Source organism: Sander lucioperca, chromosome 12, assembly GCF_008315115.2.
Source record: "Sander lucioperca isolate FBNREF2018 chromosome 12, SLUC_FBN_1.2, whole genome shotgun sequence".
NCBI lineage: Eukaryota > Metazoa > Chordata > Actinopteri > Perciformes > Percidae > Sander > Sander lucioperca.
Window position 1 is genome coordinate 30,825,381 of NC_050184.1, and position 27,370 is coordinate 30,852,750.

Consider the following 27,370-nt stretch of genomic DNA (forward strand, 5'->3'; position numbering starts at 1 on the left):
TGTTATATTTCCACCACATCAATGCATATTTGTATATCTGTGTGTTTTATGCATGTATACATTTGTTTTTTATCTTTGTGAAGCACTTTAGTGCAAAACTTGTTTGCTTTTAAAGTGGTATAAATTAAATAAACTTGAAACTTGAAAATGTGTATCAGCTGTACACTTATTCGCTGACTCACTGCCTCAAGTACACCGATTTTCAAGGGTTTTTTGTTCCTTAATTAGTGAACACGTACAGTACCTCTTCCTAATCAAACCTGTGTAAATAATAGGTTCATTCACAAAAAGATGTCCTACTTCAGTAACGAGAAGTTGCTGTTGATTTTTAACACCCACTCGCACACCTCTAAGATCACGTTAGTTGACAATTACCCGGAGAAGTCATCTTGTGTTGCTATATCTCCAGAAGAGGAAGCAGATGTTAATGAATGCCTTTTGTATAAACACATATATTTCTCAGGGTTAAGTACCTGACTAGCATCTTCACCTTGCAGGGCATGTTGGCAAATCAGTTACACAGCTTAGCTTGGTAGGCTCTGGGATCCTGGCATATGCTCCACTGGGTAAAACGATACAGCCACAGGAAATTGTGTCATATTGGGAAACTTAAATCAAACAACTACCATAGATATGCATCATACTTGTGTATTTAGAGACAAACTTGCAAAGTAGCTGATTGGGTCACTGCAGCAGCAAGATAAGAACCAAGGAAAATAACAAGTATTAAAGATAATTCATTGATTACAGAGAGCATTAAATCGCACATTAAAGAAATTATATGTAATCATCATCATCTTGCAAATATATAATACAAAAAATATTTAACGGTGCCAGGGTCTTTTACAAAAAAGATTCACAGTTTTGATAACGAGCCTTTATTGTAATTTCTTTAGTTCCCCCTGTTTCAACCCTGCCGGAAGCCCATATTTGGCCACAGCCAGTGTAGCTTTACTTCTCCCATGCAATCATTAAAGGGATTAGGTAAGTCCTTTCTTTTATTCATACCACTGAGGGCCAAGTGATACAACACATATATCATTAAAAAATAATAAACCAGTTAAGTGCAAGAATTGCAAATATCTAAATCATGCAGTAGCCTTGATATGCACAGTATCTGCCAGTTTCTTGCCAGATTGACATCTATTCTCAAATAGGGTCAAGCTAAATATTGTAGTGTCATATCATTGCATATATTGTCCATCCTGAGTGGCCTTTCTGAACTTTAGATTGACCCACACACACATGCTGGCAAGAAAGGAAATTAAAGAACAAGAAGAAGATACAAGATTGACTGAAAGACATTGCCATCCATAGAGCAACATCACTACAGTGGCTAAAAAGAGAGAATAAATAATTAGAAACATTGTGGGCACATGTAATATACTGGTCCCTGGATAGAGTCAGTAGTGACATACTGTACAAAGTTTAATATGTATATACATACACAAGACTGCATGAGGAGAAAGAGGATGTGATGTTGTCTTTCTTAGTTTTATAATAAAATATTAAATGATGTTAGATTTACAGATTAACATCTTGCTTTTCATATAGTAGAATTCTAAATAGAAAGTAAAATTAGTTTATCTTTATTTTAATGACATATTGCATATTATGTCAGCATCCAAGCTCCTTTTGTAATAAGTGCCGCAGGGTTGTCCAGGTATGAAAAAAAAGACAACCTGTCCATGTGTGTCATTGCTTCCTGAATGATACATTTTACATTGATAGGGTTAGAAGAGCCATAACATATAAATGCACACTTCCTGGTAGCATTTCAACACAGACTCTTTTTCATTGCTAATCATTGACACAATTCAAATGCTCATATTATTTTTGGAAGAAACTCCACTTCACCCATTAACTAAAGAGGACATCCTTTTCAGTTAAGCAATCCAAAGAGGAGGGCGCTAAATGCTTTTAAAGAGCTCATCATTATACTACAAAAAGCATCCACAAAGCTTCACAGAGCTGCTCCCACATATTGAGATTGTAACACTTACTGTAGTAGCAAAAGGTCCTTGGCAGTCTGTTTCACTGAGGTACACCTATCTTAACTGTACTCTGGTCGAGATGTTTGTGGATGAGCGGATTGTGACTCTGTTTAAGAGGAATGCCCATCACACACTGACCTACTGGAGTGTTTTCTTCAGCTTTGGACTCTGCATTGCTTTCCTTGGACCTACAATTTTGGACTTGCAATGTCAAACAAAGTCAACACTTAGTCAGATTACCTGGGTATTCTTTGCCCAGCAGTTCTGCTTGTTGATTGGCAGCTCTATTGGTGGTATTTTCAAGAGGACGTAAGTATCATCCCACCGGACTCTGCTGTGCAGGTGTGTGGTGTGCATGAATAAATAATTTGGCTGGGATTATAACCGTTTTTGTCTCTTTTCTTTTTTAAAGGTTGTTCAGTGCTCTAGCTGCCCTATTTGTCTCTGCTCTCACCATCTCTGTAATATTTGCCATCATCCCTCTGTGCAATAATGTTCTCGTGCTTGCCGTCGCTATGGCTGTGTCTGGGTTTGCGATGGGCATCATTGACACCATCGCTAACATCCAACTGGTGTCCATCTATCAGAGGGACTCGGCTGTTTTCTTACAGGTGAAAAAGCCTGTAGTACCTGTCCTTTATCTGTAGAAATATGTATGTCTTTGTAATGATAGCACATGTATGCAATGATTAAATAATAGCCGATTCAGACATAATATAAAGTTAGTTAATTAAGTTCATTTAGAGAATGTTTGATTTGTCTTTCTCCACAAATATTAACAACTTCAGAATTTTCTACACGGTATGTTCAGTAGGGGTTTTTTTCTCAAGATATGAGCCAATTGCATATATAATAAAAAGCACAGTAAGTCATGTCTCTGGCTTTTGTCTTCTACATTTTTGCAGGCTCTTCATTTCTTCATTGGCTTCGGAGCCCTGGTGAGCCCACTGATTGCTGATCCTTTCCTCTCAGAGATGGGCTGTGGAAATCACACAGAGAATGGGACAGAGATCATGCATCATTTCAGGAACATGCTGAGAAACAGTCCGATTGCAGAGCACAACATAACTCAGAGCAACCTGCCATATCACGAGGGAGAGAAAGAGGAGTCCACTGTGCACTATGCTTTCTGGATCATGGCGCTTATCAATGTAAGACACTGAACAGATGTACAGTAGTAGATGTGCAGGAGAGGAGTTACTTTTTTTCTTCTTAATTTTATACTTTAGTTGAAGTGAAAATAATATTTGTGCACCCTCAGCTACCCGTGCCCGTTGCAGTCCTGTTCCTGATGTATCGGGAGCAGCTGATCCCATGCTGCCCCAGCGGTACGCCTCGTCTTCTGGACAAAGATGAACTAGCAATGGAGAACCAGCAGGGGGCAGAGGGCTCAGACATGGAGCAGAAGGAACATGAAGCTGGAGGTAAAGATGTGGAAGAAGTGGATTTTATTTTACAGGACTTCTATTTCAAGATGAATGATGCATATTTTATTCAGTGGATTTTCAGTTGGTTTAGAGGGCGGGGGAAATCACAATAAATGCCATTTTGTGTGCTACAATCTGTCATTTGTGACCTTACCCTCTGTCACAGGTCACGGGAATATCTTTAGCTGCTGTCAGAATGATAACCTGCGCGGGCTGCCAGTATCCTTCTTTATGATTCATATCCTCGGTGGGATGGTGCTCTTCATGACCGATGGTATTGTGGTGAGTGAAGGGCTGCAGATAAATAATATGGCGTGCATTTCAACATAAAATTGTCTGAATGCATACAAAATCTGCTTTGCATAAAACTCAGAATTTGCCTTTTCTTTTCAGGGTGCATATGCCGGCTTTGTCTACACCTACGGTGTGTCACCACCTATATCGTTGCCTAATAAAACAGCGGGTTACCTGGCCAGTATCTTTTGGGCAGCCATCACTGCGGGACGCCTATTGTCCATTCCTCTCTCGTACCGGTTCCAGCCTGTGAGACTGCTCATGTTCAACCTGGTAAGGCCATAAAACATATAGAGAGCCATCACATTTCAGATGAGCAGTGCCTGAAATAGGCCAGTACTCATCAGTTCATCAGAGTACCGGCAATTCAGATTTTTGTCCACATGAGTACCCTTACTTCTAATTGTATTAATAGGCTGATATTTATACCAGAATATGCTATATATAATGATTTATTGGGTAGAACCAAGTAATGGAAAATCAGACATTCAGCAAACCCATATAGCCCAAATGAAATTATCCTTTGTTTCATAATCACACGGGGTCAATCCTATGCGATATACTTATGAATATAAATATTTCCAAGACACATGCGATGATCATGTCATGGAACTGCTGAGTTAGGGTATTTGCACCTTTTTTGGAATGATTCAGGCACTGTAGATGAGACATGCACAATAAAACTTAGAGGTCAAACACGTAATTGATAATACTCTCTTTTTGTTTTTACAGGCAGGTGCTATTGTTACTGTCTTGATGCTGCTTATTTTCTACACCAGCAGCACCTTTCTGTTTGCCGGGACATTCTTTTGTGGGCTTTTCCTCAGCAGCATATTCCCCTGTATGCTCGCCTATACTGAAGACATCCTTGATTATCAGGGTAACAAAGTGTTTACAGCACAATACATATAACACAGTAGTGGAATCATAGCAAGGAGAGGAAATAAACCGTACATTTCTTTTTTTGCAGGATGTGCAACGTCAGTCCTGGTGACAAGTGCAGGGATGGGAGAGATGGTAATGCAGGTTCTGGTTGGCTCAGTAAGTCTAATGGGTATCTTCATTATTATAGAAAAAGAGAATGTGCAGAAGTGTGAGAAATATACTTATAACTGCAGAAACAAGCCCAGTGGAGATTTAGATTTGTGTTCAGCAGTTTAATGTTGCTATCTCATCCCCAGATCATCCAGGCCCAAGGCAGCTACAGCTTCCTGCTGTGTGGAATGATAATCGCCTGCCTCGGTTTTATCCTGTTTATTGGTCTCCTGCTGTTCCATCGAATGCATAGAAATTACCTCACAGGTACAGTATCAGCCAAAATACTCATACACTGCTGCCTAAGGTTTGTTTCATTCATTTCACACTCATCATGCCCCTTTTTATACTCCCTCTGCATCCCAACAGGAACGACAAAAAAGTCAGCCATGGTGGAGGAACCAGCAACAGAACAGAATGGCTCTGCCAAAACAGAACAGAAAGAAGAGACAGAGATCAGCTGAGAGGGACAGTAGCGGTGTTTTGTCCTCTACTGGCTACTGTAGGGGATGTAGTATTACAACAATCTATCCTCAAAGATGATGGATCAAAGATGTTTTACCAAAGGATAGCGAATGAACATTTTGCCGATGTACTTTTATTTTGTTGGAAATTACATATTTGCAAAGTAGATAATATGCTACTGTTACAGGTTAAAGTTCAAACTTAGATTTGTTTTTCTTCGGTTTTGTAAATCACGGTCAGTGTTCATCAAATTGTGTTCTGTTTTATATAGCATCAGCGTTTGAAATTTACAATACAAGGATTATGATCACCTGTAGAATACTTCTGTTTTAATTGTTTTCTATTTGACGTTTTAATTGTAATCTTGTGTTTTCATACTGTTTTATGTGTTTTTGCATATCTTTTGGCATATGTACATGGAATAATGTATGATATGTGTATTAAAACAATTATACTGATATGGTGAACATAGTGTAGTTTGGATTGATACCAAGACAATTCTGACACTCTGAAGAAGAAAAAATGTGGATACATACAACACATGAGCAACCATTCAAATGTTTATTTTCTTGGCTTTCAAAGAGGAGAGCTTCAGGTTTTACATTGTTAAACATCTTAAGCGGAAGGAAGGACTTTGTACTTAGAGAAGTTGGCCCCTAAGAACTAAGAACAACTGTAAAACAGAGTCATCCAGCCTTTAAACAGTCAATATATAACTTCAGCTTTAGGACCAGTTGCAACAAGAACAGGACGTGTCAAAGACCAGACCAGCAGCGCAGTTCTCAAAGTAGGTCTTGCCGTTGTTGCAGTTGTAAAATTGGTTCTTGTTTGTTGGGTCGGGGTACACGCCACTGGCCTTTCCAGCGCAGAACCCACTGTCCATGCCGCTGGTGCCCGAAGCCCCACCAGAGGAGCTGCCGCCGCCGCTGGAGCCTCCACTGGAACTGCCTCCAGAGCTGCCTCCGGGAGTCGTGCTCACTCCTGCGATTGGAGGAAGGGGAGTGGCAGGAGGGGTGCAGGCTGAAAAACACCACAAATGTATTATTTAATACAAATGAATGTTGTGAGAACACTGTGTTCCATGTTGTTCACCAATGATGAAGTACAAGTCTTACATGCTTGTTCCAGATTAAGGCCCTTTTTGAGAACATTAATCAGTGGGTATTTTCCCTGGTTACAGAAAGTGCCCATGTAGTCATCCATGTCAAGGGTCCACACCATGGCACCTCCAAAGTTACTCTTTGTCAGCCAGTCAACCTACAGACAGCCAGCAGGAGGCATTGTAGAATAGCATTTTCAGTTAAAAAAAACACATAGCAACTTCATCAGAAGACCTTGATGCAGTGTTTGCTGATAACTGCAGCGTGACCCCACATACAGAAAAAAAGGGGATACAATAAAAGACATTCTAATACATTTGCTCCTGTCACTTTCTGCTGTAGCACAGAGGGGAAACTTTCACATTTATTTTATATTAATACTTAATAAAGTCTTGACAGTTTATGGAGATTGGGAAACATTTAGCTCAGAGGTAATGTACAACAGATTGGCCTGTCAAACGTTAAAACAAATAATCTGTGCAGTTCTGTTACCTTGATCTGGAAGCTCTTCATGTTGTCATAGCCCACCCACTGGTTTCCCTTGTAGGCATATGGCACATCCTGGGCCTGGTTCCAAACCTCAGTAGCTCCATTTTTCAAAAAGCCGCAGATCTGTAATTTCACAAACAGTGCATTAATGACTAGCCGAGAAACTCATTCGCTTCTTCATCTGGAGTCTGTACCAAGATGATAAACCATCCTGCTCCGTTATCAAGCACACAGAGTGATATTAACTAACACTGAACCACCATCAGCATTCAAGCTGACGTTGTTACGATAATAAGAAAGTGTACCTCAAAGTAAGCGAGCTCTCCTGCCTCTTGTGTGTACTTTCCTGGAGTTCCAGCACCAGCAATAGGTGCTCCAACACCATGGTTAGCAGGGTTCCTAAGAGTGAATGTGTTGCCATATGTAGGAAAACCAACAATCAGCTTCTCAGCCGGGGCACCCTGGCTCTTCCAGTAGTTCATGGCATAGTCCTGAAACAAAGGAAACGTGCGTGGCTCTGGAACTAGATTGCTTTTGTGAATGCTTGTGAATGTAGTCACAGATAAAGCTTGCAGACTGCAGGTGTATTCTTTGCACAAGCCCAGTTTTGGTGAATTAAAACTCTGTTTGTGAGGATGGTCAAGTATTCACCACATTGAAATAGATGAAGCCACCCTGGTCCTCAGGGCCTTTGAACAAAGGACTGCACTCGCCAGTCATGGGGTCCCAAGAGCCATGGAAGTCATATGTCATGACGTTGATCATATCCAGGGCCCTGGGTGGCAAAAAACAAGAGGGGAAGAGGTTACCACAGCAACCTTAACAAGCACATATTAATCATTTGAACTTAAAGGGGGAAATTCAGAGTTGTTCCGTTCAACTGTGACTCATTATGTTGTGGTGGATAAGATTGGACACACCGCACATATTGCTTCAAGGGCTTACTGGCCAAGCTTGGGAATCTGATAAGCAGAATCAATGGTGTCCTTTCCAGCCGACACAGCAGCAGACATCAGGAGACGAGCCTTGTTGCTCTGCTTGGCCTCATTCTCAAAGGCAGCTCTCATCTCCTGTTGAATGTCAACAAATATCAAATATTTTGTGTTAAATGAACTCCAGGGTTAATAATCCATGCTTTGTAACATGGTCAGGTTGTGAGTTGTTTTGCTTTTATGTATATTTTTATTCAGCACGGGGCACAGTGGAAACCCCACAGGGATTTAATGTGGCCCCCAGAAATTCAAGGCAACCTTAAACAGTTATATTTGCTATCATGTATGAAAAGATTTTAACCGTATTGAGAAAAGAAATTAACCAGAAACTGAGCAGTAAACCGGACAGAGCAAACAAACCTCCAGGAAAACAGAGTAGTACTGCTTGTCCTGAGGAGGGCCTCCTCTGTTAGCTGGATACTCCCAGTCAATGTCAAGCCCATCAAACTCATACATCCTCAGGAATGAAATGACTGAGTTGATGAAGGTCTGACGGTTGGCAGGGCTCAACACCATTTGTGAAAAACTAATGTGGGAACAGAAATAATTGTGTTTAAAAAACAGAAGATCTCCACTATTTAGAATGCCGTGTCTGCAGATATTTGTAGAGTATCTTACCCTGAAGAGCCAAAGTTCCATCCTCCAACAGACAGAAGAGTCTTCAGGTTGCCATTCCTGCCAAGAAACAAGACATTTTCATTTTTCTTTACATTCCTCATTACATAATTCCTTTTTCTTTCCGAAATAAAACAGACATTTTTCTGTAACTCACTTGTTCTTCAGGGCGTTGAACTGACTGTAAAGCTCCACGTCGTTCCACTCATAGGTGGCCAGTTGGTTGTTCTTTATGGTGGCGAAGGCATACAGAAGATGGGTACACAGGCATGGGTCGATGTCATTGGGCATAAATATGGTTGGAGGTGGTCTGTACTGTGCCCAGTTTGTGAAGTAGCATGACAGTATGAAGGATGAGCCTTTGAATCAAAATAAATGTATTATTTACGGACCAAACATGTATTGCAATGCAATTTCTGACCATAAAAAGAAAATGAAACATGCACACTGTATCCCATAGTTATAGATTGCTTACCGAGCTGCGCATGCAGTAGCAAGGCCAGAGCTGTAAAATTAAAAGTCACATATTATCTTCGAGCAAAAAAATATTTACTGGAAAAAGTGCTTAAAATTCCCCTTACAAAAAGTGGATGCAAATCCAAATCCTGGAAATGGCGATTACCAGGAGACTATCTGCTGCACATACAAGAGACAAATGTTTGAAAATACAGAAGCATTGACTTACCCGTCACAAACAGTACTTTGCCCATGTCTACCTTGTACAAGGAGATCAGCTAACAGGTACACTTTTATACACTCTCGGTTTGCTCAAACTTAACAAAATTGGGACATCTGCCAAAAAGGTTTTTATTTGCATAAGATTGTTTCAGAGAACATTATCAAATGTGCTCACTTAAGGAGTAATATGTGATTACTTATCACGCAGGCATGTTTTCACCACAGGCCCACTTTCTCCTTGTGTGAAGGACTCATTTATCCAAACCAAACATAATACAAAGCAAATACAATGCAGAAAAGATGCCTGAGGCTTTGTTTTAAAAGTTACACAAAACACCAAAAGAACATTGAAGAATGTATCACAAATATTTGTGTAGAATGTAGTTACATTATATTTTAGCCTTTTATGCCTGACCTGCCAAAATTGTAATAAATATTGTCATCTTATATCAGAAAGAAAAACAGTTAAATGTTAAAAGTGGGTTTTCTATGCATGCACAGCAAAACAAGAGGAAAGACAAATGTTTGTTGATTGGACTAAAGTGCAGGAATATATATCTTATCAAATATGCCTTTCATGTTGCATGGTGCATAAACAACGGGCAACTTAGACTGCAGATATGTGATGATAAATATGTTTGACAACTCTAATCATGCTGAAAAGAGGATCATGATATGTCATGAAATTGCATTGAAATCAAAAGCATTCACATAGTAAATAGAGAACTTAACTAATCATTTAATTTCCATTATGATGCAACCTTCTTTGTCTTTAACAGTTTATGTAATATTTAAAGAAAGATATGCTGGTAACAGCGAAAAAAAACCACCTTGGCTGAGCTGAAGCCGAGAGCCAGAAGTACTGCCGTCCGTTTTCCAAAGCATCATGTGTTTTTCATGGCGTGTAACAAAAATTAAAAAAGACGTCAAACAAATATTTCACTTAACAACTGATTTTCTTACATACGGTGAAAGTGAAAAACAATCCAATTTAAGTTTTAATCAAGGTCATCTCAGAAAAGTTTGGTACTTAAGAATTTGTTCCTCGAGGTGCAAATCAAAGACTAATCACATATCATAAATGTACTTAAATTATACATCTGCTAAGTTCAAAATGAAAGAATGATAACACTGTGACCTCATCCAATAGCAGCGTTTTATAATAAGTGGTAGAAGCTATGTTTCTGTGCCATAATTCTTAAATAAAACTACACTATGCATATGTTTAATATGTTAAATAAGCAAAAGTTATAACAGAGGTTTTGAAAAACAGAAAAATGTGGCTGTGGGTGTTGTAACTGTCATGCTTTATCTACTCAGCACCATTGCATGGTTCTGTTTTTTCAGGACAGGTCATTTTCAGCTTCCTCTTACAGTAAAATCAGAGAATCTATTCATCTGCGGTATTAGAAATGAGTACAGTTTGTAATAAAGAGTAATGTTTAAAAATATGGTAAATGAAGTTCAGTGTGATCCTGTTGGGAAAAGACATGTCAGTCTATCTAAATGTATTATAATCTCACACCTCTGCTCTCTGGCACAATCAGCTCAGATTACACAACAATAATACGTCTCGCCTTGTGGTATTTGTTATAGAATTATTTTCCTAACTAAAATTCTACATGTATATATGAATAAACTATTTCCGTAAAATCTTTGTTGGTTGTTGTTGTAAACATTACAGAATAGCAATGTGTTCACTTTCACTGAAAAAATGTATATGCACATGAAATAGGGAAGCCAATGGAAAGAAATCTGAAAGCATAATCTTTTATGATAATAATTGGCATCAGTTACATCATTATTAAGCAATTAAAAATGTACAGTGGTGCAAAATGGCAATTAGATGAATAAAAAAAGCCTGCAGAAGTACTCAGACATCATTTGATTTTACTTAATGTAGTCTTAATTCACCTTCTTTCTTTATGAAATACATAAAATAAGGATAGATCCCAAGCTGATAGACACTGTACTAAACATATTATGTCCTCTGACAGTCTGACCTTTAGTGCCACCTGCTGTTTAAGTAAATAAACTGGCCTTACAGTTAAGTATCCCACACAGATGGACAAGATACACTACACAGGAGAAAGATTTATGTGCTGTTAGATTAAAACATTAATGCCCATACAAACACAAGCCTACGCAAATAAACATTGGCGAAACCCCATAAACCACCCAATTGCACAACCTTACGACATGGGAGAAATAAGAGGAAGCCTCGCAATATTGGAACTTCTGTTTCACATTGTTCTTTCTATTCCCATCATAAAGGCCGCAGGGATGTCTCTTGGCTTCTTCAATGGTAACAGCAGCTTTTTAAAATACTGTAGCTGTGTAATGGCAAAGAAAAATGATTATTAACTTGTGTTTTTTGCATTTTCACAGGTCCAGCTCTCTGTCTCTTTTGGCTAACAATGCATGCGGTGGACTCAGTCCAGCTGTCGGCTCCAGAGGTGGTAACAGGAGCATACGGAGCATCTGTGACTGTCTCTTGTCAGTACGATCTTCAGTTCAAAGAATACACAAAGTACTGGTGCAAAGGACAATTATATGAGCTGTGTAGCATAGTGGTGGCAACACCCAAGGGGCAACAGAGTGACAGAAGCTCCATTGCAGATGATAAGGATGCAGGAGTCTTCACTGTAACAATGACTTCTCTCAAAGAAAGTGATCAGGAGATGTACTGGTGTGTCATCGCCAGACCTGGAAGGAACGTCTACACTGGTGTCAGGCTCCGCGTCTCCCACACAGGTATGCTTCAGCTGCATGTTAACTCAGACACTGCATCAACTGTAATACAGTGTTTTCTTTTTTACCCAGAATAACAAAAGCTCATATAACTGACTCTAACTTGTCAGCTAAACTTGACTCGAAACATGTTATCTGCCTTAAAATAGTGCTTTTTTGTCGTTGATATGTTCTTAATGCCTTCATTTAAAGGTCCCATGGCATGAAAATTTCACTATATGAGGTTTTTTAAAATGAATATGCATTCCCCCATCCTGCCTATGGTCCCCCAGTGGCTAGAAATGGCGATAGGTGTAAACCGAGCCCTGGGTATCCTGCTCTGTCTTTGAGAAAATGAAAGCTCAGATGGGCCGATCTGGAATCTGCTCCTTGAGCTCATAAGGAGCAAGGTTACCTCCCCTTTCTCTGCTTTGCCTGCCCAGAGAATTTGGCCCACCCATGAGAGAGAGACATCATGGCTTTCAAATGAGCAAAGTGGCAGTTGGTCAAGGCCACACCCCCACCCTCCATCTTGCCCCCCCCCCTCTCTCCTTCTCAATAGCTATAGACACAGAAAAGGCACATCCTAAGGAAAGCTCATTGTGGGACTGGCTCTAGTGGCTGTAATTCTACACCAAGGCTGAATTTCAGGAAGATACTTCAGATAGAGTATTAGGGGACCACTAAGGTCTATATAAAAGAATCCAAAGAGCACCATGTCATGGGAACTTTAATGTGTCCACATTATGGACAAGAAGTCTAACTTACTAACTAGTAGTAGCTTACATAAACATAGTTTCTAGGAGACATGCAGGGTTGATCTGTCATTGATCATGTCAATTCATTATGAGTAACTGATTGACTTTTTAATGCAAAGTTTTCTATTCCACAGTGATAACCACAACAGACACTCCATTACTGATACTGGAACAATATGAAATAAGGTGAGATGAATCTACAGGGACAATACAGTGTACTTCCCTTATCGCCATTCAGTGTAATAATGAACAGTTAATATGATTAAATAAATAAACATATGGAATTATATGCCACATATGGAATTATATGCCACAAACAAAAAATATGTGATGCTAATCCCCATTTTTGATGTTTGTTTAAACTAGTTGGTGGGCGACTCCGCGTTGGATCTTCTTTATTTTAATGTTGTGTTGTTTGGCATCAACACACTTGGCTGTGTGGAGGATAACGGCTACAAGGAAAATACAGCTGCAACAACAATTTCAACATAAAAACTCAAACAGCTATGATTGAAAGTCATGGGTGAATTATAAACTCATTTAAACTGGGGCTACAAAACGATTCTTCCAGTGGACATTATGCCTGTGTGTGAATTAAACTAAGAAATAAACCAAGTGAAAAAGTGGCTCTCAGCTTCTTTTTTCTTGGTATCTAAATGATTAAAACCTGATTAATTTCGGTGCCAGAGTGTAAGATAACTTTGGGCCCAACTTTTGAATATCCAATCATCTTAAAAATTAGCACCTCTGGAGAAGTGAGGCTCCTGGCTTTCATCTAATTTATTTGCAGATGTCATAGAGGTTGACTTTCTGCATTTAACCACAAGTTTCTAGGGGTTTTATAAAAATCTGAAAGTAATGCTGGAAAAAAAAAAAGACCTTCACGCATAAAGACACAAAATGTGGACAAAGTTGAATGGTGGTGATTTCCCGCACAATTTTTCTGTTAATCTAAGAAAGGATTACAGAGGTAGATAAGATTCATTTTGATAGGATTATGGGATACCTACAGCTGACATGGTGTTTTTCTGTTTATGCAAACTGGGATTTCTTGTTACAATCTGTCACAGCCCGGCCCTTAAACTGGGACAAAAACGGGAGGCATACAGGCATAGTAACTAATAAAGTAATTCATTTACTACAAAATAATCAAAACATGTCCAACAAATAGCTGGCAGGAAGCTGTAATGTCAGTAGGGTAGGGAGAGAATGAGCGAAAATGTGTTGCATGGAATGTTGTGCTGTAAAAACAAAGAACAGAAGCCAAAGGCCACAACACAGCGGTGCTTGAGGTGAGAAAATCTTGGCAAGGACTAGCTGCTGCTCTGGTTTATATGCATGGGACACACCTGGCTTAGGTGCCACTGATTACCCTCCAACAGCTCTGCAGCCCTGAAGACAGAAAGCAAAGCAACAGGAAAACATACCAAGCAGAGGGGCTGGCCCAAATCAAAGCTTAATTATAGTAAAATTCAGCTGAAAATGTGACATATCAAATTCTCTAAAAGAGGCAGTGGTGGGGGCGGCCTATAGCTCACCTTGTAGCGCGTGCGCCACCTGTAGGCTCAGTCCTTGCCAGCGGCCCAGACTCGAATCCAATGAATCCTTAAACTGTAGCTTAATGGATTTCAGCCATCATTAATTTTATTAGCTGCACCTGTGACATGTAAAAATGGCTTCCATAAAAAGGCCCACAGCAAGGTAGCTGTGCCCTCAAAACATATCACAGGATTGAGTCAACTTGCAAACAACAAAAGAGCATTTGAGTAATGTAGTATTTATTTCAGGTCTATTGTACTGTATTCTACAGGTTTTCATATTTTTTTCTGTATGCTTGGCCAGCTCAGCTACATATACATCAATATAAATGCATAACAAACAATAAAAACATGTTTGATACTCAAATCTCTTCATTTCTCTGTCAAATGGAAATCTATCAATGGTGTATAACGATGTAGTCTGGAAGAGGCAGAGCTCAGTTTCAGGTGAGGCTGCAAGGTGCGAGGGATAGAATGAGGTGATGTCACCACTTCTGCTGCAGGAACCTCTGGCATGAACTCGTGTCAAGACAGCCACCATAACCAGAGAAAATTAGCTTTCAAAGTAAAAGCACAAGTGGGAAATAAGTAGCCTGAAGACAAAGTGAATAAACGGTGTTTGGAATTAGTACTCTTTTATGTGTAAGTAAAAGTAGCAAAACCACAGTGTAAAAAATACTCGTTACAAGTAAAAGTCCTGCATTGAAATTCTTACTAAAGTAAAAGTACCTAAGTATTAGCATTAAATGCAGTTGTTAAGTAGCCATAAGTGGCCTAAATTACCACAATTATGCGTTATTTTAGAATTTATAATATCACTAGATTATAATTAGTGATGCATTAATGTGTAAGCATCAGCAGCAGCTGGTAAAGGTAGGGCTAATTTCAAGTTTTATATAGGCCTACTGCCGGGTAGCTTAATCCATAACAGATCACCATTTATTAATTGATTAAAAACAATTAGTAGTATAACATGGAAAAAATCAAAAAAAGCACTTAAGTACTTAAGGACAGTACTTTAGTAAATGTACTTACATTCCACCACTGTGAATGAATATAAAAAAAACTGCATACAGTGAGAAAACCTCAAATTAACAACTGCATATTTAATTATGACGTTTTGTAGATGCCGTACCTGTCTTATATATCATGTAGTGTCAGATTTAGCAACGCATGTTAAATGTTTTACTTTGAAAGGTAATGTTCGGTATTATTCTTTCTAGCTTGATAGTTGAAGTCTCAGCTTGTCACTGTAGCAAGTTGCTGATCGCTGGTGCCAACGCCCGGCGAAATATAGAGCTAACGTTAGCAAGCGGAGATACGGAGGGACATAGGTACGTAACATTTTCTGACGTCTCTGCCTGCAGTTCGATTAAAAATACAAGTTAGGAAACGGTTTTCATGCTTCGTCTTGTTAGCTGGGACTCCGGTACAGCAAGTAAGCCAGCATTAGTTTACAAGCTAGCGTTAGCCGACTGGTTGCTAAACTAGCTAGCATTGTCTAGTGATTGCTAGAATTGCTTTGATACACAAACAGATTTTCACTCTCGGTAGCTAGCTACGTGTTTGTTAAAGTAACGTTACAAAACTGTTAGATAGTGTCATGTTGTGTAATTGACCCAGTACAGTATTTACAGATACTGAAGTTAGCAGGGTAATTGCGTTAATAAAGTGATTAAGCAAGTGAGTAACGTTGTCAATAGCTAACGTTAGCTTCTAGACAGTTTTGGTGATGGGGTGTGACACTTAACTAATGCTAGGAAACAGCATTTTCCTTACCCCTTTTCTAAAACAAAGCTGTTATTATAAGTTAAATGTGGACTACAATTATTTCAGGGCTGATGATGAATAATAATACAAGTCTATGCCTAACTAAAATATTAAATGTCCTAATGAGTTATATCATCTCTCCCAGCAGCTAACGTTATTGCCAGCAGAATCAGAAAGTACAGAGATGCAGACTATCAAATGTGTGGTGGTGGGTGATGGAGCAGTGGGAAAAACCTGCCTATTGATTTCATACACCACCAACAAATTCCCCTCTGAATATGTACCTACAGTAAGTACGTCTGGTGTGTTTCACAGTCAAAAATGCATGCTGGCTGACACATTTTGGTGAAGAAAGTTAAACATACTCTTCAACTGACTGACGTGCCATACATTCTTTTATCACAGGTTTTTGACAACTATGCAGTAACTGTAATGATTGGGGGTGAACCATACACCCTTGGCTTATTTGATACAGCAGGTAAGAATATATATCTATTTGTTTACTCTTTCAATTAAATTGCATTCCTAATTGAATTAAGTACAAATATGTCACAAGTGTGCTCTCTGTTATAGGTCAGGAGGATTATGACAGGTTACGACCACTAAGCTACCCACAGACAGATGTCTTCTTAGTCTGTTTCTCTGTTGTTTCACCTTCCTCGTTTGAGAATGTTAAAGAAAAGGTGAGTACAAAGTGTTAATCTAAATGCAGTAGGGTTGCTCACCTACAAATCTAATAGCATCCTTGTTTTAAATATTAAGAAATTAAACTGCTTTCACAGCATACTCCATTTTAGGGATGTAACGGTATGAAAATTTAACCTCATGGTTATAGTGACCAAAATGATAACGGTTTTCGGTATTATCGCTGTATTTTTAAAAGTGTGTTCAATATGTTCAGAAAGCACTGATAGGCTTACACAAGCTGAAATAGTTTCAGAAAGTGTGACAGTGTTTATTATATTACAAAAATATAGGCAATAGGCTTGTAAAAACTATTGAAACCGGCCCGCTGTAGGGTGTCCGGTAAGAACTTGAACCAGAGATGTCTGACTTTGAGATCCAGGAAGATTTATTTACAACTCGATCATGAAGTTAACTATGAAGTTGTATTTGACGTTACATGTGAAGTTGGATGTGGTTCCGAAATATAAGCAAATAATAATGCACATTAATAAGCATCTGACTTACTATAAACATTATTTACCAAAACTAAATGTTATAGCCACCAGCATATAACAAGGAACAATACTAAGAATTACATTCATTTCTGTCATAATTAACGTACATATACATTAAGCACACATATCCATAACAGAGCAAACAGTGTAATACACCTTTAATAGCTAAGCACGTGGCTCCACAGCGCTAGTCTGTTTACTGGCGATTGCACGTTGCTAGCAAATCGCCCTAACACAACCTGAATATCAATATCAACACGTGGCTGCACAATATAATATAAAACAATCTATCAGCTTTGCAATAAGAAACGCAGCAACAGCAGTATTATCAAGGCGATAATACATCTCTCTCACTCCAAATAAACGTCACGTCGTAACACGGGCTAAACTCATCCACATCGTAGCAGAACACTTATTGAAATATGAATAAATGTAGCTTTAACGTTTACACAGATAACGAGGCAGTAAAACCCATGACAGTTTAGCAAGCTACAGAATAGTTTTAACTTATGTTCTGGGCTAAACACATCACTTCAACAAGTCCGAAAACGGGAAAGGAATGTGTTTACAGCTGCTGCATTCTGCATTCAATCATCTCAGGAGAGAGAGCAAGAACTATGGTCTTTTTTTTTTTTTTACAAGGCTGATAAATGTCCTGAGCGCTGTCATCTCCTCCTTCCGCCATGATTCCAACTTCAAGAAACGCATGTTGTAGGCTACGCAGTGCGCCTGCGCGGCAATTTCAGGAGACGCGGATGAAGCTGGGAAGGATTAAACACAGGGTTTCCACACCATGGTAATCCACCGCGATAATAATATTTTAAATGAAAACGGTAATTGTTATCGTCAACATTTTTACCGTGGTTTACCGTTACACCGGTACACAACAGCCCTCCTCCATTCAATAGTACTCTCCTCTATGTTACTAAGTGATTGGAAGATTGTGAACTAGTATAGCAAGTAGTTAAGGTATAGATCGATTGATGCTGAGGAATTATAATTGGAGCAAAATATGTATAAACAGTAGTTTAAAAATAACGTTTAACATTGTGGATTTTTATTGATACATTCTCAAACAGACAGAAACTGACTGGAGTAGGAGGTATGCAAAGTTGCAAAATACACCAATGTGTATGGTTCATCTGATACACTTGGTTTTAAGCAGAAAGTGTACCAAAAGTGACATGTTTTGGGGTTGTCGACTCTAAATGTAACACATTGTGCTGTTCAGTATTTCTCATTGCTGCCTCTGTCATAAACGACTGGAAGGCTTTTGGGGATCGCACAGGATCCTATGATCACAGATAATGTTATAAATAAAAGCGTAAAGTATGGAGTATTTCAAAAAGCCAGATAAACATGGTCATGGTGGTTAGAAATGTTTTTAAATATTTATTTTGTGTGACCAAATAACACCATAAGAGAAAAATCTATGAAGAACTAAATTTAACTAAAGAGTGTGTGTGTGTGTGTGTGTGTGTGTGTGTGTGTGTGTGTGTGTGTGTGTGTGTGTGTGTGTGTGTGTGTGTGTGTGTCAGTGTTGTTCCTTTCCTTAATAAGTTTGGCACCATGACAACTAAGGTTATATATATATATATATATATATATATATATATATATATATATATATATATATATATATATATATATATATTTTTTTTTAAACATCCTCCATGCCAAATTCTACCACCAATATCCCCTCCTTAATATACAACAATCACATTTTTGTTATACATATATTTTCATGTATAATGTGCTACATGTAGCATCATTTTTAAACAAGTGTAGAGCAGCAAAGATTAATGGATTAGTTGTCAACTCTTAAATTAATCGGCAACTATTTTGATAATCGATTAGTCGGTTTGAGTCATTTTTTAAGACAAAAGTAAAAAAATTCTTTGATTCCAGTTTCTTAAATGTGAATATGTTCTAGTTTCTTCTCTCCTGTGACGGTAAACTGAATATCTTTTGAGTTGTGGACAAAACGAGACATTTGAGGACGTCATCTTGGGCTTTTGGGAAACCCTGATCCACATTTTTCTCACATTTTATAGACCAAACAACTAATCGAATAATTGAGAAAAAAAATCAACAGATTAATCGACTATGAAAATAATCGTTAGTTGCAGCCCTAAACAAGTGTATCTACCTTTTGGTGATGAACGTTTTGTCGTTATGTCTTTAATCTCCAGTGGGTTCCTGAAATAACTCACCACTGTCCCAAGACCCCGTTCCTGTTGGTAGGCACTCAGATCGACTTGCGTGATGACCCCTCCACAGTGGAGAAGCTAGCCAAGAACAAACAGAAGCCAATCACCCCTGAGACAGCAGAAAAGCTGGCTCGTGACCTTAAGGCAGTCAAATATGTTGAGTGCTCAGCCCTAACACAGGTAAGCTCACCCATTAAACAACGCCTAAAGCCGGAGTGGCAAGCATGTGCTTAAATGTCACTTTCCTAACAAGGGTGGAAATACTTTGCCTTGTCTTTTGCTAACAGCATCTGGCTAAAACTCCATCTAACTCTCGTGTTGTGTGACTGTCTTTCTCCTTTTTCCTCTTTCTGTAGCGGGGACTGAAGAACGTATTTGATGAGGCTATCCTAGCCGCTTTAGAGCCCCCTGAAACTCAAAGAAAGAGAAAATGCTGTTTGTTCTGATGTCTTCTGCATCTTGCTTTGCCTCTCGATTGTCTGCTGCTTACTCATTATAAAGAGATGTCTGTCACTAAGATAACCACAACGCTCTTTTAATCTTGAAAAACGTTGTGACCATTAACTTTTTCCCCTCTGTTCATGCGTGCTTTCTTTTTCGACTTGGCCTAATCACAATGATCCATGCTGCCTGATATAACAAGAGTGCCAATCCATAGTTCTTCTGTCTGTGAAACTGGACACGGCTGTGTTTGTTTTGGTTATTTAAATTGACATTCTGTTGTTATTTCAGAATTGAACTATTCAGCATCAGTTGTGCCCTACAAAGCTTTTATGCCCCAACCTGTCTTAGACAGTTAGAACCTTCTTTTTATTTTTTTCAACTGCAGCATCATTTTCCACGGGCTTTGGTCTTTACTCAGACAAGTTGATCATGAAGGAGTCTTGTATAATGTTATTTGAATAAAGGAAGATTTTGATCGCCCTGCTCCTTTTCTACTCAGCCTTTTTTTGCAATTAGTTCCTTGAAGATGTTAATTTGTATTTGGAACATAGCCCTGTTTTGAACATTAATATTTTATTTCCACAGAAAGGATTAAAGAATGTGTTTGATGAGGCAATACTGGCTGCCCTGGAGCCTCCTGAACCTAAGAAAAGACGTAAATGTGTTCTGCTCTAAGTGTCGTCGCAGCCTTCTCAACACCAGTTTCCAAATCTAGGTTAACAGTACTGAAGAGGTTTGTTGCACAAGCACATTCCAACATGAGTTAATATATTATGAAATATTTGCCTTCTGACTGACTTAACCTAAATACATATTCAGTGTGTTGAATGTGATTTTTTTAAGATTGAGCAACATTTGATGCTGTTTGTGATGATTTGATGGCCTTGAACTGATCTTACATGTTGAATCAGTTTACAGTATATCAACAAAACTGTAGGTGACATTTCAGTTTGACCACATTATGTTTAGAGTTAATTTTGCTGAAGTGCTATTCCAAAAGAACTGACTATGAAATGGTATTTTAATAGATCTCATGTTTTATTGACTGCCCTGTAAAATGCAAACAAGCTGATAATGTTGGGTTAGTGAGCTCCTCCAATTATGTCTTAGTATACTCTACATGTGTTTGTTTTTTTTTTTTTTACTTGTCAAGTAATTCCCTTAAAGTTTTTATGTATCGTCATAGAACTCCAGTATTTTGTTTTCTAAACATTTCTTTAAGCAGGATACATTTCTCAAAAGGTCAATAGAAGTTGCTGTATTTTACTCATTTTTGACATTTTGATATCTTCATGTTCCAATGTCAGCATAGCCTCCAGGGGGATCTAAGAAATATTTGACTGAGTATGACATTTCTAGGCTATGCTCCATCGTAGTTCTAGTTTGCCAAAACATAACCTGATAAATTGACACTTGTCAAAGTAGAGATCCACAAAGGCTGACAAATGATGACAGAAATGTATGAAGTTTTAAGTGCAATGTTAACACTTCATTGGAAGTCATTTATCACAAATAGCCATGCAAGGAGTTGGAGCACAACAATTTCCCAGTAATTTCCTTTTTCTGACAGGAGTGAGTCAACAAGAAGGTGATGTGTGTCCTGAATGCGTATCAACAGCTGCATTAGCTGAAACTTTGTAGGAGCATTCTGCTTATAACCCCAGGCTAATACACTATTTTGTAAACCGAACATACTTGCTGCTGAAGTCAGAAAGTAACACGTTGTGGCAGTTCTTACAAAATGCTATACATAGTTTGAAACCCTGTGAAGATTTGAGTGACAGAACTAGCACCATTTGCATTTGTCTTAACCATGCCTGGATGATGGGCTTGAATTTGACTTGTAAATATAGTGAGAATAACTCATAACTTATTGACTGAATACAATGTGTGCATTACTGATACAGATATTTAGAGGAGCTGAGATGACAGTGAAATCAAAATTACCAGGAAAATGTTGAGAGAACAAGGACTCTTTGGTCTTTATTCAATTTGACATCAACGTTGTTGTGTATCTTGCTTGTGATAAAGCATTACAATAAACCAGTGTTATGAATAAACCTAACTTCAAATACTACATGTCTGATTTGATGGTTACATAAAGGTTATGAACTTGTATACATTTTCAACATAAGTTTTTCGATACAAATTTTCAGCATCACAACTTGCACATTACAGAGCAATGCAAGACTATTATTGGTCTTTCCATTAAGGTTGGTTTAACATAGTGCAGCAGTTTTACAATATTATAGACAGAATCCCTTCTGATCTGAGAGATCAACTTATTTTACTTTTTTTTTTTTTGCATTGCATTGCAGCAGTCATTCTGCACCCACTAATGCCTTCATACAACTTCATGTGTTATCACGTAAACATCAGAGCCAGAAAGTTAATTCTGTTCTGCAAAGCTGCCATGATACTTCATATGGCATCTTGTCCTAGCATTTTCCATGACTAGTTGGCATACAAAGACACTTCACAGAAAAACAGTTTAATTTAGACCCAGTGTATGTTTTACATTCAATATGAAGAATGTTGAATAATTGAAGACGACATACTGTTATGTAAACCTGAAACTGATTGTAATATGGCTGTTTTCAAAGTAACAAAGTGCACTACGTTGTCAGGGACCATAAGGACTCTTTGATACTGAAATAACTCAAAACCTCACTGCAGAGAGAGATGTCTATGAGGCTCTTTGGGATGAGTGGATTCCCATTTGTTATGATAATTACACATGAACCTCATTTTAGAAAGTATTATCCACATGCCATGAAAGGTAATAATGATAATATTTGCGTTTAAGTTATATTTGTTAACTATTTCAAATGGTCTCTTGGAGTGATTTTATTTTTTAACTAAGATGTGCATAATTTAGAAGAGACTTTTTTTTACATTTTCAACTCCACTTGTGTTAGGACAAATGTTACACATCTTTAGTTCTGCTCTACAGCACTATGAATACCCACAAATGTGTATTCATAGTCTTTTACCCATAGACACGTTCCTTCAACATGTAAAATGACTGCACGTTGTATAAGGGGGAAAAAGCGGGTGGAAGAAGGTGCAATTTCGCAATTTTAGGCAAAGGCAGGAAGCAAGCATTACATGAATCCCTTAGAGCTATATGTGACATATCTCAACACAGCTGTCGGTAACATGAATTCCATACCATCCTGCCCAGAACTGTGTGTCCTTGCCTCCGTGGATAAAACGGATGTATCTCACTCCTGGTCCATAGTTCTGGAATACATAGGTCATCTAAAAAAAACCACATATCAGTAAGTCAAGAGTTGTCCTTGAGCTTTGTACCTCCTTTTAATTATCGTAATAATGAATGCCTAATGCTTTGTATATACCTGATTCCATTTCTGATCGTTCCACTGCTCAAAGTAAACAGTCTCAGGTGCAAACTTCTGGATAGGCTTTTTTCTTTGATTCAGCAACTCCACACAGATCTCATATTCACTGCCACAATCCCATCGTGGTGCATACCTAATATAATAACACAGACGTAAAAGCACGGGAACATAAATAGTCAGCAATTAGGTTGAACCATGGTGGCCAGTTTTTTCAGCATTGTTCATTGGTGGGCCAAATTACAGCCTCGGTAGAAACACATTCTTATGCGTTTTCAACATGCTTTGTTTATTTCATTTAATTAGTTTGAGAGTAACAGTTGCATCAGCTTGTTAATCCTCATTCGGTAAAACGTGCATGTGTTTTTATGTTGCACTACGAGACGAGGAAGTGGGTTTATTTTGAGTGTAAACACATACTGTTTTAGCACAGTCACAAGACTAGAGATGGAATGTATGGGTTTCCCACACAATGATAAACAGCGGCCTCCTTCATTTATAGTTTAATGAAAGTTCTGTTGTCGACACTAATCTGTTATGATCAAATAGGCTAAGCTATATCATTTTATTACCCGTGTAAGCCTGCCTCTCTCATGTGGGGGCAGCATTAGATGTTACAAGGTTGTATGAATTGAGCCTTTACATGAGCCTTGTGTTTACATTGTTATCTAAAGTATATGTATAAAAACCATGCACAAGTTTTATTGTAAACTATCAAAGGGAAGACTTCAGCTTTCCTCAGGAGCCAAATATTTTTGTTAGAGGGACAGATTTGGCCCACAGGCCACTGTTTGCCTACCACTGCCCTAGATGCCCATTTAGTTTTATTTTATTTAGGCATAGACAATGTTAAATGTGGAAATGGTTGAATGTTTCATACGTAATTGTGATCAATCTTTTTGGAACCATTTTGTACTTCAATGTTTTTGTTACTAATGTTATACTACATACAATGCTGATGCTTTTGAATAACTGACTGTAAAATCTGGATTGTGTTTGTGACAAATTCAATTTGCCTAATTTGCATTAGGAATTAATTCAGAGATGTGAGAGTATTTTCATGTGTGTTCTTCTCACCAATCAGATATTTTGATGTCTGGTTGGAAGAGATCCATGAACGATGGGTTATAACCTTCTGCCTCCAAATTAATCAGCTGCGACTTCCTGCACATTCTGTAGAAAACAGACAGGGTTTTTAGCTACAACACAATAGACATGTAGCATATCATACCATGCCATTTGTTTTCTGGACCACTGCTGGTGAATACTCACCCGTAAGAGGTCACAAAGTTTTTCTGGACCGTCTCATTTGGATGTGGTACATGAATTCCTTCTGCTTGCCATTTATCACCACCGTTCTCTAGTATTTGCCAGTTCTTCATTTCATCTATAAAAACAAAGAGGGGGAGATCAATTTTTTTGTAGAGCTAATTTGTTGTTCAGCAGGTAAACAATGGACTTAAAACACCAGATGTTGAGTAAAATGTGTTCTGTGGCTTTCTTACCTTCTCCTCTTGGATTCTTGAGAAGATTTCTTCTCTTCCTGCACAAGAAGAGAAACAACCTCCAGTCTTTGGGCATTTTGGAAGCATCGTGGGGGCAATATCCTTCTCTTCTACATCTCTCTCTCCACAGAGATTCACTGTCAGCCACTTCTTTCCACTGATGGCACACTAACCGACAATTCCTAACCACCTGATGGGGAGGAAGATTCAGGAAAATCTCCTCCAGGATCTCCAGAGGAACAGAGAACAGCTGAAGAAAACAGACAGGACACAGATAAACTCAAACTCTTGATAATCTGTTTGTTTTCCACTGACACAGTGACTTTGGACCAATGACATTACATAATCTAAACTAACCTACATCAGCATTTTGTCTCCGTATTATACAAACATTTAAAGCAAGAAAGTGCTGTTAAAAACACGGAATGTCTGAGCCAATTTTGTTGCTTGGTTGTGTGTGTTGATATTCTTTTGTCTTCATTTTTGATGATTTCTGTTTGGGGGGTTTTTTACTTCTAAAAAGAAAGCAGGTCCTTTAGGCTGTACCTAGCCTCACAGAAACTTAAGAGATGCCAACTCAAAAAGTCAAATATTCAATGGTTTATAACTGGACAGCTAGGAAAAAGTCCATGATGGCAGATTTTATAGACTGTAACATTTTCAATTCAGTGGTTGACAAGTATAAAATAGTGCACCCTATGCTTATGTCTGAAACGTTTAGACTGCATGGTTGGCAAGTTTTACTCATTCAGATTAAACTTGGCCTGCATAACGTCAGATTACAACAAATACTAAAGCAATGGTTGCAGTCAAGGGTCATTCAAAATATCTCTACTGGCTGAAGCTCTCACAGCAGTTATAATGTGAAACACCTACATGTCCCTGTGAATGCGAGGCCGACGGTCCTGCAGTTGAAGACACATTGCGACTTGAGGCTGAACCAGAGCTGTGTGCTGCACCCATAGTTTTAGCTTTCCTCTTCATGCCGGGATAAACCCAGGCTACTGACTTTTTTTTTTTTTTTTTTTACAGACAAATGTTCAATCGTAGTGGTTATACGTTAGTTACGATGTCACCCTTTATGATCGCCGCAGTTATTTATCTCCGGTAACACACAACACGGAAGGGCAGTTCGAGGTAAAGACACTTGATATATAAAGTGAGGTAAACGCAGCTACAATGTTTCCTGTAACCCTAAATCTAACACATGACTACCGATTCTTCTGAAATGGCAATCACTTTCGGTTAACGTTATACGTCTTCATACCATAGCTAGACTTTTGAAACGCATACACAGCCATGTCTCATACCTTCCCGAAAGACATCACTATTCTTATGAGTTGAGTCAACAAATGTGCGCGTTCGTTATTGACACCAGGACAGTCGAGCTGGACGTTAGCTAGCTACGTAACTTGAGACGTAGAGGGAGCTAGCCGCTAAAATAACGCAGCAAAAAGTACGCGCACAATGGCAGTATCAGTATGCTTACAGTACTCGACAGTGGAGATTCACCTACTCCACAATAACAACAACAACAACCGGGATGCTAAAAAACGTAGGTTTTGCTGATGACTCCGCCCACGCAGCTCAATTTCGGTGTGCGCCGGGTAGAATAATAGCGAACCCTCTTGAATCCTTCCTTTGAGAAAACTTCCGGTATGTGTCATCCCTATGCGCGGGCAAAGTTCTCTTAATACATCAATGGGGCAAAGAGCAACTTCTTTTGGACCGGTCACTTGCTGTGAGCGTAAAACTTGAAGAAGGAGAAGGAGAAGAAAATCATTCCCCGGTGCTTCTCTAACATCTGTCGGCAGGAAGCGGCGGTGATTATTACCAGCATACGACAGGGCATAACGTTAGCTGTCCAGTCTCTTCACGATGTCCCGAATTCTGAACGGTATCGTGGCGGTATGTCCTGACCTGGGTATCGGAAACAATGGAAATCTACCCTGGCATCCCGTTAGACTCAATAACGAATTCAAACATTTCCGAAAGATGACCGCGACGCCATCTGTGGACGGCAAGCAGAATGTGGTGATCATGGGCAGGAAAACATGGTTTTCCATTCCAGAAAAGAACAGACCTCTGAACAACCGAATTAACATTGTCCTCAGCAGGGAGTGCAAAGCGCTCCCTGCGGGAGCACACCACCTGGCGCGAGACTTCAGCTCGGCTCTCAGGCTGGTCGATACGGAGCTGGCACAGCAGGCTGACCACGTCTGGGTCATTGGGGGCAGCTCTCTCTACAAGGAGATGATGGAGAGTCCGGGAACCAGGAGACTGTTCGTCACACGAATCCTGAAGCAGTTTGAGTGTGACACGTTCCTCCCTGAAATAAGTTCGGACAAATATCGTCTACTGCCAGAGTTTCCAGGAGTGCCGCAAGAGCTACAGGAGGAGAATGGTATCCAGTACAGATTTGAAGTCTACGAGAGCATCCAGCAATGAAGTGACATCAGAAAAAAAAAACAGAACAATGCAAAAAATTAAAAACAAAAATCTGAAATTAAACCTGAACATCAACTGAGGAAAAACAATTTGTGTGGGTTTTCTATTAAAACTGCAAGTGTGAATGAAATACAATGTGGATTTTTTTTTTTTTGGTTTTGGTTGAGATTTAACTGTTGAAACCCCCAAACGTCCCTTTCCCGAGCCACATTATAAAAAAAAAAAAAAGTAAATTTCACTGAAATAAAATAGTATAAATCAAAAAAATGCATTATACTCTTTTATATGAAAGGATTTAACCTTTGACTGTATGACTTAACCAAAATGTTACCACAATT

At 38.8% G+C, this 27,370-nt stretch overlaps 6 protein-coding genes across 13 annotated transcripts; 4 read left to right on the forward strand and 2 right to left on the reverse strand.

The window, feature by feature from the left end:
- The first annotated feature begins 1,962 nt into the window (after positions 1–1,962).
- LOC116043635 (major facilitator superfamily domain-containing protein 4B) lies at positions 1,963–5,403 on the forward strand. Its single transcript, XM_031290470.2, has 10 exons — positions 1,963–2,303; positions 2,407–2,605; positions 2,900–3,145; positions 3,256–3,418; positions 3,588–3,703; positions 3,815–3,988; positions 4,448–4,595; positions 4,686–4,756; positions 4,897–5,017; positions 5,120–5,403. The coding sequence occupies exons 1-10, from the start codon at positions 2,074–2,076 to the stop codon at positions 5,212–5,214; spliced, it is 1,563 nt and encodes a 520-aa protein (XP_031146330.1). The 5' UTR covers positions 1,963–2,073; the 3' UTR covers positions 5,215–5,403.
- Positions 5,404–5,762: 359 nt separating this feature from the next.
- On the reverse strand, positions 5,763–9,141 carry LOC116043630 (acidic mammalian chitinase-like). Its single transcript, XM_031290459.1, has 11 exons — positions 9,097–9,141; positions 8,887–8,916; positions 8,569–8,770; positions 8,415–8,471; positions 8,157–8,322; positions 7,750–7,874; positions 7,456–7,579; positions 7,110–7,295; positions 6,808–6,927; positions 6,331–6,472; positions 5,763–6,235 (listed from the first exon to the last, which is right to left on the reverse strand). Exons 1-11 carry the CDS (start codon positions 9,119–9,121, stop codon positions 5,940–5,942), a joined length of 1,473 nt encoding a protein of 490 aa, XP_031146319.1. The 5' UTR covers positions 9,122–9,141; the 3' UTR covers positions 5,763–5,939.
- Positions 9,142–11,093: 1,952 nt separating this feature from the next.
- LOC116043632 (CMRF35-like molecule 5) lies at positions 11,094–14,733 on the forward strand. Of its 2 annotated transcripts, none has more exons than XM_031290462.2 (4): positions 11,094–11,394; positions 11,484–11,843; positions 12,712–12,763; positions 12,944–14,733. In XM_031290462.2, the coding sequence occupies exons 1-4, from the start codon at positions 11,211–11,213 to the stop codon at positions 13,089–13,091; spliced, it is 744 nt and encodes a 247-aa protein (XP_031146322.1). In that variant the 5' UTR covers positions 11,094–11,210; the 3' UTR covers positions 13,092–14,733. The 2 variants fall into 2 exon arrangements, with proteins under 2 accessions (XP_031146322.1, XP_031146321.1); XM_031290461.2 differs by having other exon boundaries at positions 11,101–11,394; positions 11,478–11,843.
- Positions 14,734–15,189: 456 nt separating this feature from the next.
- Positions 15,190–21,797, forward strand: LOC116043633 (cell division control protein 42 homolog). 5 transcript variants are annotated; one of them, XM_031290465.2, is made up of 6 exons: positions 15,190–15,449; positions 16,031–16,174; positions 16,291–16,363; positions 16,459–16,568; positions 19,259–19,456; positions 20,306–21,797. In XM_031290465.2, exons 2-6 carry the CDS (start codon positions 16,070–16,072, stop codon positions 20,393–20,395), a joined length of 576 nt encoding a protein of 191 aa, XP_031146325.1. In that variant the 5' UTR covers positions 15,190–15,449; positions 16,031–16,069; the 3' UTR covers positions 20,396–21,797. The 5 variants fall into 5 exon arrangements, with proteins under 5 accessions (XP_031146325.1, XP_035863654.1, XP_031146324.1 ...); XM_036007761.1 differs by lacking the exon at positions 20,306–21,797 and adding an exon at positions 19,633–20,201; XM_031290464.2 differs by lacking the exon at positions 20,306–21,797 and adding an exon at positions 19,633–20,201 and having other exon boundaries at positions 15,318–15,449; positions 16,034–16,174.
- Positions 21,798–22,027: 230 nt separating this feature from the next.
- On the reverse strand, positions 22,028–26,177 carry LOC116043631 (F-box only protein 6-like). 3 transcript variants are annotated; one of them, XM_031290460.2, is made up of 6 exons: positions 25,461–25,900; positions 24,585–24,834; positions 24,352–24,466; positions 24,157–24,252; positions 23,080–23,215; positions 22,028–22,981 (listed from the first exon to the last, which is right to left on the reverse strand). In XM_031290460.2, the coding sequence occupies exons 1-6, from the start codon at positions 25,566–25,568 to the stop codon at positions 22,844–22,846; spliced, it is 843 nt and encodes a 280-aa protein (XP_031146320.1). In that variant the 5' UTR covers positions 25,569–25,900; the 3' UTR covers positions 22,028–22,843. The 3 variants fall into 3 exon arrangements, with proteins under 3 accessions (XP_031146320.1, XP_035863652.1, XP_035863653.1); XM_036007759.1 differs by having other exon boundaries at positions 22,795–22,981; positions 25,895–26,177; XM_036007760.1 differs by having other exon boundaries at positions 22,795–22,981; positions 25,878–26,147.
- A 90-nt stretch (positions 26,178–26,267) lies between these two features.
- dhfr (dihydrofolate reductase) lies at positions 26,268–27,162 on the forward strand. Its single transcript, XM_031290469.2, has one exon. The coding sequence runs from the start codon at positions 26,463–26,465 to the stop codon at positions 27,030–27,032; it is 570 nt and encodes a 189-aa protein (XP_031146329.1). The 5' UTR covers positions 26,268–26,462; the 3' UTR covers positions 27,033–27,162.
- Positions 27,163–27,370: the final 208 nt, after the last annotated feature.

Excerpts from the sequence above, each read along its gene's own strand:
- LOC116043631 (XM_031290460.2), bottom strand. The coding sequence starts at position 25,568 with ATGAAGAGGAAAGCTAAAACTATGGGTGCAGCACACAGCTCTGGTTCA. Across the intron at positions 24,467-24,584 it reads CAAGAATCCAAGAGGAGAAG|ATGAAATGAAGAACTGGCAA; the intron begins GTAAGAAAGCCA and ends TTGTTTTTATAG. Across the intron at positions 24,253-24,351 it reads AACTTTGTGACCTCTTACGG|AATGTGCAGGAAGTCGCAGC; the intron begins GTGAGTATTCAC and ends TGTTTTCTACAG.
- LOC116043632 (XM_031290461.2), top strand. The coding sequence starts at position 11,211 with ATGCCCATACAAACACAAGCCTACGCAAATAAACATTGGCGAAACCCC. Across the intron at positions 11,395-11,477 it reads GTCTCTTGGCTTCTTCAATG|GTCCAGCTCTCTGTCTCTTT; the intron begins GTAACAGCAGCT and ends GCATTTTCACAG. Across the intron at positions 11,844-12,711 it reads GCTCCGCGTCTCCCACACAG|TGATAACCACAACAGACACT; the intron begins GTATGCTTCAGC and ends TCTATTCCACAG.
- LOC116043633 (XM_031290465.2), top strand. The coding sequence starts at position 16,070 with ATGCAGACTATCAAATGTGTGGTGGTGGGTGATGGAGCAGTGGGAAAA. Across the intron at positions 16,569-19,258 it reads TTGAGAATGTTAAAGAAAAG|TGGGTTCCTGAAATAACTCA; the intron begins GTGAGTACAAAG and ends TTTAATCTCCAG. Across the intron at positions 19,457-20,305 it reads AGTGCTCAGCCCTAACACAG|AAAGGATTAAAGAATGTGTT; the intron begins GTAAGCTCACCC and ends TTATTTCCACAG.
- LOC116043635 (XM_031290470.2), top strand. The coding sequence starts at position 2,074 with ATGTTTGTGGATGAGCGGATTGTGACTCTGTTTAAGAGGAATGCCCAT. Across the intron at positions 3,419-3,587 it reads GAAGGAACATGAAGCTGGAG|GTCACGGGAATATCTTTAGC; the intron begins GTAAAGATGTGG and ends CCTCTGTCACAG. Across the intron at positions 3,989-4,447 it reads GACTGCTCATGTTCAACCTG|GCAGGTGCTATTGTTACTGT; the intron begins GTAAGGCCATAA and ends TTGTTTTTACAG.
- dhfr (XM_031290469.2), top strand. The coding sequence starts at position 26,463 with ATGTCCCGAATTCTGAACGGTATCGTGGCGGTATGTCCTGACCTGGGT.
- LOC116043630 (XM_031290459.1), bottom strand. The coding sequence starts at position 9,121 with ATGGGCAAAGTACTGTTTGTGACGG. Across the intron at positions 6,473-6,807 it reads TGAAGAGCTTCCAGATCAAG|GTTGACTGGCTGACAAAGAG; the intron begins GTAACAGAACTG and ends GGCTGTCTGTAG. Across the intron at positions 6,236-6,330 it reads CCTTAATCTGGAACAAGCAT|CCTGCACCCCTCCTGCCACT; the intron begins GTAAGACTTGTA and ends GGTGTTTTTCAG.